Genomic DNA, 10,273 nt, shown 5'->3' with positions numbered 1-10,273 from the left:
ACTCTCTCTGGGCCTAGGGCTTCAAGAAAAACACCAAACATTGCAAGTCTTGTGCTACAAATTTGAAAGTTGCCAACACTGCATTTAGCCCAGGGCTGGGGTCGGGGGCAGCCAAAATTGTTTTTGCTTGGGGCAGCAAAAAACCTAGAGCCGGCCCTGGGGGTTATTGCTGGGGGCAACACCCCAGACAACAGGGCACTGGGTCCGGGAGGGACATGGGGGCCAAGCGGTAGCGGAACACCGGCCTGCAGAGGGCGCTTCAACGGCTGGAGAGCTAATTCCCGGAGACGACCAGCAGGAGGCGCCACAGGGGTCAGTCCCGCACGCCACACCACAAACGTCCTGGCTGAGTTGACAATTATCGGGCTGGTTTTTGGCATCACCAGGGCTTGTAGTCGTAAGTGATGGCAGTGTCGGGGGCGGGGGGGTGAGGGAGGTTAACGCAGCCATGGTGCTACCCAAGTACAATGCTGGATGTTGTTTGCTGGCCTGGGGATGGAGATCATGGCCAGTGGGGATTACACCCTTGTTATGGCTAAACCACTCTTCCTCCTGTCTGAGGTCAGGGCTCACCTTTGTTCCTGCTGGTGGAGAAGGAGGAGCTTTCATTACATTGGCTGCACTGACAGTAATGAAACTAGTTGAGTTTCAGAGCTATGTGGAGGTCAGACTGGGGAGGAAGGGGTGGTATGTCTCAAGCACAACACTAAAGCCTGTATTAGCTGGATGTTTCTGCTAAACTGATAAGCAATGAAACAGTTATCAACGTTGACTTTAAGTGCTCATTATGGCTGGAGAGAAAAGCTTGAAAACATGAAGCAAGTACACCCTGACAGTTCACACTAGAAGGCAAATAAAAAGAATCCCAAACTTACTTTTTAAAAAAATCAAGATTTTTAAGCTAATATGATTTCTGAATCCTTGGAATTAACAGTACCAGACAGATAGAATGAAACAATAGCACAGAGGCCTGAATGCTGACCCCCTCTATAGAAGTGAGGCCCTCAACGTAGGGTGGGGAAGAGGCATGCTCTGTGAAGGGACTGTATTTGTGGCAGAACAGGCCAGTTCAAAGTGTGGGTTCCTTATGCTGATCGACAGATCTAAACTGCCTGCTAGGAGAATGTGCAGGGATCCTACTTACAAAGGCCAGGGTCTCCCTGTAGTAGCATTAGATAGGGTTCTTCATTCCACAAAGGTGCTGGGTTTGGAGCGGAGGAATCCTTTTCTCCCAATCCTTCTTGGATCCCTTGCATAAGTGGTTTTGTTCTAGGAGTGGGGCGTGTAGCATTAGCACTGACAGAAATGCTACCTGTCATTTAAATGAGGTGTTACTGCTGCAGCGCTGCCTTCAGAGCTGGGCACCCTACTAACAGCTGCTGCTCCAGCCGCCCAACTCTGAAGTCAATGTAGAAGTAAGGGTGACAATACCGTGACTACCTAAAATAACCTTGTGATGCCCCTGGAACTCCCTTTTGGGTCAGGACCCCCAATTTGAGAAATGTTAGTTTCCCTGTAAAATCTGTGTAGTATAGGGTAAAAGCACACAAAAAAGACCAGATTTCACGGGGGGAAACCAGATTTCACAGTCTGTGAGGCGTTTTTTAAGGCCATGAATTTGGTAGAGCCCTACATATGAGAAACTAAAAAGACAGACTATTCAGCTTGGAAAAGAGATGACTAAGGGGGGCATGACAGAGGTCTATAAAATCATGACTGATGTGGAGAAAGTAAGTGTTATTTACCCCTTCACAAGAACTGGGGGTCACCAATGAAATTAATAGGCAGCAGGATTAAAAAAAGGAAGTACTTCTTCACACAACACACAGTCAACCTGTGGAACTCATTGCCAGGGGATGCTCTGGAGGCCAAAATTATATAGTGGATTAAAAAAAGAATTAGATAAATTCATGGAGGACAGGTCCATCAATGGCTATTAGCCAAGATGGTCAGGGATGTAACCCCATCCTCTGGGTGTTCCTAAGCCTCTGACTGTCAGAAGCTGGGAGTGGATCACTCAGTAATGCCCTGTTCTGTTCATTCCCTCTGAAGCATCGACCACTGTCAGCAGACAGGATACTGGGCTAGATGGACCACTGGTCTGACCCAGTATAGCCGTTCTTATGTTCATTAAATTCTGACAAGTGTCTAGTTGTAATAATTGATACTGGATAGTGGTCTAGCATATGCTCTGTAGTACTTAGAATAATTAAACACAGACATAAAACCTCACTGCAGTCTCTGCTATTAAATCTTTGCTAAGAAGTTGCATGAGATTTTTGAGAATTAGCATAGCAGTAAGACCTAAAAAGCAAACCCATCTGATCAAAGAAAAGTACAGTAATCACAAAACTGTTTTGGTGGCAGGCAAGAAACACAGATACACTAGGTTTAACTCAAGATACTACTGCATACTGTCTGTCCCTGGTTTACAAAATGGTTCTCCTCAATCTTTAATGCTTAGCGGGGGAGAGGAGAGAAGTGGAAAAGTGTAGTACTGTTAAATTACAGTATAGGCCCTGGATCCAGTGGGAACAGGAGTGAGTGCTTCAGAATAGAAACTAACTCCAGTTCTGGTTCTGTTCTCCAGGGCCATGATGATGACTGCCTGTGACTTATCTGCGATCGCTAAACCCTGGGAAGTGCAGAGTAAGGTCAGACGCCTGACACACAATGTACTCCAATATATTGAAACACGCTCTGTTGTTTGAAGCCTGCATGAAAGAGGGTTCTCCTTACTTATCCTGGCCAAGTTTCCAGTAATGCTGGTAGAAACGATATTTTTAGATTGACGAGCCAAGACCTTTTAGCTTGATGTTATTTTATTAGCAATGATGTAAGAGCTGAAGCGTCAGGGCTTACCAAACACCACCTCTTCCCTCCCAGTGTTTCCATAGAAGGTTTTTATGGAGTTGTATAAAGTTTAAGACATTTATATACAACTGGACAGTTGTTAACATTGGACTGTCGCAGTAACAGTTACTGTGCGGAATGTAAAAGTAGGTAAATAAATGTAAAAGCAAACATATCTAGAGACCGCACCCAGTGCTATGAATCACTAGGACAGTTAGCATCACACAGAGGGGCAGCAGGGAAAACAGTGCTGGCAACTCTGACTTTATTGCCAGTCTCATAACATTCAGGGTTTTTCTTAAAGCCCCAGCTCCTGGAATCATGTGGCTGAGAATCTCAAGTAACTTTCACTTTAAAAAGCATGTAGTCCTCATTGTTACAGAAAGTTTAGAAATAAAAAACCCAACTGCACAAAACCATAAGACAAACTCCAACATTCATATTTTAAAACCTCACTTTTTAAGGGTTGAGGAGGAAGAGTCGTGGAAGCTTCAGATTGGTAATACTGGGAAAGGGCAACTGTGTCTTGGGGAATGTGGCAAAGAATCCACTAATGCTGTGACTGTCTCCACCCTAAGCCTCATTGTAAAGTCCTGCTAAGGACCAGCGGGGAGCTGTTCATTGACTGACATGAAGGAGCAGTAGACCGAAGAGTCGGCTGCCAGAGTCACAGAGTTTGCTTCTGCATTTCATAGCCTCAGGGTGATTCCACTGATCTCAGCGGTGCGATCCTGCTGTGAATTTGTTAACCAAGGGCTTGTCTACACAGCAAGCAAGGGTGTGAATCTACAGCACTACCACTACCATGTGCAACAACATCCTACGTGGGACATTGCTACAGAGCAATAGCAGCGTCCACATGGGACATTACTGTGTGGCAAGTTGGCATGCTGCAGATTCACACCCTGGTTTGCCACTCAGTAACTCATCGTGTAGACAAACCGAGTAGAGAATCAGATGCAGCGTGCTAAGAGGATCACTTGGCTGTAGTCTGGGATTTGACAGACAAGATTGCAGGGTAAAGGAGCAGGGACTGTAACTCTCCGATTAATGGAGACAAACTGTTTCAGATTAAAATCCCTGAACTGACTGTAGCTTTTATTCCAATGTAGGTAGCTCTCCTAGTAGCAGCTGAATTCTGGGAACAGGGAGACTTGGAAATAAGTGTACTCCAGCAGCAGCCTATTGTAAGTAGCACATGAGCTGCGGAAAGCTCAAATTCATTCATTTCCTTCTAACAAACCTCTTCACTGACAGCAATACATGAACAGGGCTGGATGCTTTGACAACATGGGAGACCCTGGGGAAAAAACCAAAAAGCTACCCCTGTAATAGACATGAAAGTTGAGATCAGTGACATACATGTCACAGGTTCCAAAATCTAGCTCTGCTAATGAATGTGCTTTTTTTTTTTTTAAGTGAAATGTTTGTTTAGTTAATTTAAGGAACTTTAGGTTCCCCTTAGCATTTAGTCAGAATACAAAGATCCTTCAATCTGGTACTATGGTGAGGGGCACAATAGAAAACAGTATCTAGGGACAGAAGTGGAGAAGAGAGACTGTAGCTTGCTAAAGAAAAATGATGAAAATCCCTAGCCCAATAATTTCATTGTTTGTGTGGGAGAAGGAAGAGGTCTGGAAAGGAAAGCTCTTGAGAATGATACAGCAGAAGCGTTAGGCTGATTTGCAACATCCCTCAAGGCAGAATGGTTCTAAAGGGAAAACAGACAGATGTGGCATTTCAGTGTTCTCCAAAGAAATCCTGTTCTCTTCCAGCCGATGATGGACAGGAAAAAAGCTCCTGAACTTCCAAAGCTTCAAGTCGGTTTCATTGACTTTGTGTGCACATTTGTCTATAAGGTAAGCGATTTGCACAGCAGAGAAGGAATGCTTGCTGATGCAGCAACAGGGACGGTTTTTAAAAACCACTTACTCTAGCAAAAACTAGATAAGCAAATTTCTCTCCGATCGGTGAGACTTGACCAATACCTAGAATGTTAATCAACAAGACACGCGCTCGTCTTTCCCCTGACCAAAGACGTGGGATCACATCCTCTGCCCAACACACAGCAGTGCAGGGCAGCCTTGAACCCAGCTCCGAGGGCATCCAGAGCTATCGCTAGTGGAACGCAGAGCAGCCTCACCGTGCCCGACAACCCCAGGACTGGTCGATTGTATAGAGCCGTCATTGCACCTCTAGTCATGAGCTGCACTGGGCCCAGGAGATTAAAGCCAAGAGTCCACATCAAACTACATATGGGGCAGTGGCGTAACGGGTGGAACGGGTACACAATTCCACTCCTGTTGAAATGTAAGGACACAGAGTGGGCTCAGGGTATCTCTTGAGGGGCCCACAGGAGCTGGTCCAAGAGGTAACTATCGCTGAACCGCTCGGTAATGGTGATCCTACTGTAATTAAATGTAGCATCCTCGTAGGGCTACAGAAAACTCACCGCAGTAACATTTAACTATAAAAACGGGAACTACGCAAAAGTGAGGGCGCTTGTTAGATGGAAATTAAAAGGAGCTGCCAGAAGGGTTAAATGCCTGCAAGCAGCATGGAGACTATTTAAAACATCATCTCAGACTAAAGATATACCCCCAATCATAAAGGACAAGAAGAGGAACAAAAGAATGCCACCATGGCTAAACAGCAGAGTAATAGAGGCCATTCGAGGCAAAAAGGCATCCTTTAATATTTGGGAGTGAATTCCTAGTGAGGGTAACTGGAAGGTGCACAAACTCTGGCAGGTTAAGGGTAATAAGGCAGGCCAAGAAAGAACTTGCTAAAGATGCAAGAACTAAGAGTAAGAATTCTTTCAAGTACATCAGCAGCAAGAAGCTTGCCCAATAGGCAGTGGAGACCCTAGATGACAAAGGCGCTAAAGGAGCACTCAAGGAAGACAAGGCCATTGCAGAGAAGCTAAATGAATTCTTTGCATCGGTCCTTACTGCAAAAGGATGTGGGGGAGATACTCACACCAGAGACATGCTTCCTGGGCGACAAATTGGAAGTAGAGTCCCACATTGATATGTCCGCAGAAGAGGTTTTCGAACAAATTAAACAGTAATAAGACACCAGGACCAGATGGTATTCCCCCAAGGGTTCTGAAGGAACTCAAATATGAAATTGCAGAACTACTAACTGTAGTATGTAACCTACTACTGAAACAGATGACTGGAGACTAGCTAACATAATGCTGATTCTTAGAAAGGGCTCCAGCAATTACAGGCCAGTGAGCCTAATCTCATATAAACTGTAGGGGAAGTTGCGGGAAGAGTCAACACAGCTTTTGTAAAAGGGAAGTTATGTCTCACCAATATATCAGAATTCTTTGAGGGTGTCAATAAGCATGTGGACAAAGGAAAAAGATAGGAAACAAAGGGTACGAATAAATGGTCAGTTTTCAAAAAGGAGAGGGGTAAATAGCAGGATCCCCCCAAGGGTCTGTGGTGTTCAGTATATTCATCAATGATCTGGAAAAGAGGGTAAACAGTGAAGTGGCAAAGTTTCCTGATAATGCAAAATTATGCAAGGTAGTTAAGTCCAAAGATGACTGCAAGGAGTTAGAAGGGGATCTTGGGTGACTGGGCAACAAAATGGCAGATGAAATCAAGATTGGTAAATGCAAAGCAACGCATGCTGGGAAAAAATAATCCCAATTACACATACAAAATTAGCTGTTACCACTCAAGAAAGAGACCTTAGAGTCATCGTGGCTAGTTCTTTGAAAACTTCGATCCAATGCACAGCTGTGGTTAAAAAAAGCTAACGGTATGTTAGGAGCTATTAGGAAAGGGACAGAAAATATCAAAATGCCACTATATAAATCCATGGTGCACCCACACCTTGAATACTGTGTCCCGTTCTGGTCACCCCATCTCTAAAAGGATATAATGGAACTAGAAAAGCTTCAGAGAAGGGCAAAAAAGACAATCAAGGGTATGGAACGGCTTCCATACGAGCAGAGACTAAAAAGATTAAGGCTGTTCAGCTTAGAAAAGAGACAACTAAGAGGGGATATGATAGAGGTCTGTATAATCATGAATGGTGTGGATAAAATGAAGCATTATTTACCCTTTCCCACAGTACAAAAACCAGGAGTCACCCGGTGAAATTAATAGGCAGCAGATTTAATACAAACAAGATGAAGTACTTTTTAACCTAATGTACAGTTAACCTGCAAAACTCATTACCATGTGACTGCTAAAAGTATAACTGGGTTCAAGAAAAGAACTGGATAAATGAATAGAGGATAGGTCCATCAATGGCTATTAGCCAAGATGGTCGGGGATGTAACCCCAGGCTCCGGGTGTCCCTAGCCTCTGACTGCCAGAAGCCAGGAGCTAAAATTGTCCTGTTCTGAACACTCCCCCTGAATCTCTGGGACTGGCCACTGTCGGCAGACAGGACACTGGGCTGGATGGACCATCGGTCTGACCTAGTCTGGCCGTTCTTATAAAAATCTTCTAAAGATCTGGGATGAAAACCGGGGGGGAGGACAACTCTGCTCCTCTGGCACAATGGACCGTTCCACCCTAAGGGTAAAGGTTGTCTGTGCAGACGACAGAGCTTTCTTAGAGGCCAGCCCAAGACTATAGAATGAACTCCCCCCCCAGGAACAAAGGCCCATCACAAACCTCCCCACCTTCCACGCCGAGTGCATGGCACATTTCTTTGGCTTCTCAAACATATGGCAGCACGTGTCTATTATTTTAAAAGAAATCCAAGAGACTGCAGTGAACACACTTCTCCCCTGGGGGGCAGGATGAAAGAACAAACACATGACGGATGTTAGACACCGTTGCCTGAGGCACTGTCGGAAGGCCCTCAGATACTGTGGCGATGAGAACGTACATGGAATAGAATAGGAGTATGACACTGGAATACACCTTGGGGTTTTGCTAATGAACTTATACTAAGTAACAGCTATGCAAATGTGGCACACACCTGGCAGCATCTGACAAAAGTTCCGTAATACTTATTTGTATTACTCTGCCTACGTTTGCCTTTGGTGCAGCTGAGTCTCTGGTCACAGTGTGGGGGTTTCCAGCTCCCTTCTCAGTGTGGGCAGGGGTCCCAATGCTGTGGGGAGCACATGCCAGCTCTTCTTCTACTCCCCATCCCCACGGGGACCCTGGCCACCCCCAGGGAGAGGCACAGGAAGCCCCTTCGCCATCCCCACTTGCTGCAGTTGGGTATGTGTGTGGGGGGGCTAATGTAAATGGGGTGGGTGTGACTTCCTCCTGTCCCCTTGCGTAAGGCTAGGTGTGGCCTCTCCCTCCATGCCCCTTCCAATCTTCCCCTCCTTCCTGTTATAAAGTAAGGAAGCGAAATCCCCAGAGAGAAGCAGATTTTTGATGGGAGAGAGAGAGAAATCTTTCTTTTCCCTACTGGCCCCTCTCTACCTCCTAAAATACCAGCACTTCTGCCAGTTCAAACAGCAATTCTAAAACCCCATGCAAACACACAGGGATCTCCAATTCACACTGCAGCAAACCTCCCCCCCCCCCAATCCAGCCCCCATACCTCTTCATAGGGCATGTGGTTCCTGCTCTTTTCCTGGCGCATCTGCCTTTCTGCTCCAGCTGCTGTCCTCCTGGGGGGCATCAGTGGCAGGCTCTTCTGCTCTCAGCGGCCCAGGGGTAGGGCTGTCAGTGCTAAGAGTCCTGTATTAGAAGGGACCTCACATTCCTTATTTAAATAAAAATCGCTTGCCCACTACTAAGTCAGTACAGGATGTTTTTTATCCCATGTTTCAACCAGGGCGGTCCAGCATGTCACTCTGACACGAAATCTAGGCTGGAGTGGTCCTCTGGCACTTTACTTTGCAACGTGCCAGGCTTTGGCAACGTGACCCGACACATGAGGTCACAACGGCACTCAAATTTAGCCCAACCACCGCTGGGCCGCCCTTGGAAGTTGCCCCCATTGAAATTGGAAGTGACACCCCTGCTGGCTGCAGCGAAGTCTCCTCCAGCTGCTGCGTTTCTCCAGTCCACACCCCTTCTGCCAACCGCCCACCCCTGGCAGGGCACAGCTCTACAGTAGGTGGAGATGAGCAACCGCAGCCTCCCACTTCACTCCAGGAGGCACAGTGACTGCCTGGCCCGGTGCCTGGGGCTCTGGGTTCTCTGCAGCACCAGAGCTGGAGACAGCGGGAGCAGGCCCTGGGCAAGGCATGGGGAGGAGAAGTCAAGCCCAGGGACATTAGAGGGCTGTCCCATATTTCTGAAATACAGCATTGGCAGCCCTACTCAAGGGTGTGAGGGCAGCATCAGGACCCGCTTCGCTCCCTGGCGGGCATGGGAGAGAGGGAGAGGCCTACAGCAGCAGGCTCTGAGCCCCAGCCCTGAGGCAATGGGACAGAGGAAGAGGGAACTACTGCAGTGGTGAAGGAGGAGGCTACCCCTCAGCCCTGACTGCATGTACCTCCTAGCAGGCCTGTCAGTACTCATCTGCCCCAGTGATTCCTCAGCTAGGTTTGGTGTGGGAGCAACTCGATCTAGGAGGATCTCCTGAAACAAGCTGCTTCCCTCTCCCTGCTGATAGGCTCTGAACCCTGGTGTAAACACGCCCTCTAATTAGCTGGCTCTCCAGTCCAGGGCCAGACCTGTAGCTGGCACCCTGCTTCAGGAAATTAACCCCTTCCCAGCCTGAACTAGCAACAGGGGCATGCAGCCGGTGGCACAGATATTTTGGATGAGCAGCCCTGGCTAAGTCACTGTTGTACTGTTTGTTGGGTGTGCTTGGGGCAGGAATTTTCACGTTTCCACGAGGAAATTCAGCCGATGTATGAGAGATTGCTGAACAACAGAAAGGAATGGAAGGCTCTTGGTGATGAGTATGATGCAAAAATGAAAGTGCTGGAAGAAGAGAAGAAAAAAGAGGAGGAAAAAATGGCTGCAAAGCAAGGTCAGAAATACTTAAAATTTTAATACCTCAGAATCTACTCCTATGGCTAACTCCTCTACCCCACCAGCCCCCTGTGTAAATTCACTTCTCCAAACCCCCAGCTCTTCCCACACTTGTGAATTTAGTCCAGTAGTTAAAGCAAAGGGTTGGATACAGGGGAAATCCTCAGTCTGAGTTGGGCCTATGACTCACTCTGTCAAGGTCATAATAGCGAATGGCTTCAAAACATACACTTGACATCTCAGACGGTTACACACCTCCAGAAAGGCCATCTGCATAAACTCCTCTGTGGAGGAGATCTCCTGTGGTAATGGGCGGGTTAACACCTGTAAGGCCAGATCAACACACAGTGTGGCAAATCGTGCTGAACACTGCTGATCCTTGTCTGCACTTGCAGCTCAGCTACGTCTGTTGTCCGCACTGAGTCAGCTTTGTAGTGTAGTGAGTCTATGGGGGGAGGACACGTGCCTGAGAATACAGAGGCTGTGGCTAACATGCTGCCTAA

General features: G+C 46.9%; 1 protein-coding gene across 1 annotated transcript in view; it reads left to right on the top strand.

Moving 5' to 3' along the window:
- LOC112108265 (rod cGMP-specific 3',5'-cyclic phosphodiesterase subunit beta) overlaps positions 1-10,273 on the top strand; it is a 38,750-nt gene that overhangs the window by 27,155 nt on the left and 1,322 nt on the right. The window contains exons 18-21 of the mRNA XM_024202324.2: positions 2,591-2,654; positions 3,966-4,040; positions 4,629-4,712; positions 9,612-9,768. Of these exons, the coding sequence (XP_024058092.1) occupies positions 2,591-2,654; positions 3,966-4,040; positions 4,629-4,712; positions 9,612-9,768 (380 nt within the window). The remainder of the gene's footprint in view (positions 1-2,590; positions 2,655-3,965; positions 4,041-4,628; positions 4,713-9,611; positions 9,769-10,273) is intronic.

Source organism: Terrapene carolina, unplaced genomic scaffold, assembly GCF_002925995.2.
Source record: "Terrapene carolina triunguis isolate 2854851 unplaced genomic scaffold, T_m_triunguis-2.0 Scaffold33356, whole genome shotgun sequence".
NCBI lineage: Eukaryota > Metazoa > Chordata > Testudines > Emydidae > Terrapene > Terrapene triunguis.
The sequence above is the reverse complement of the archived record's forward strand: the minus strand, read 5'-3'. Positions and strand labels throughout refer to the sequence as shown.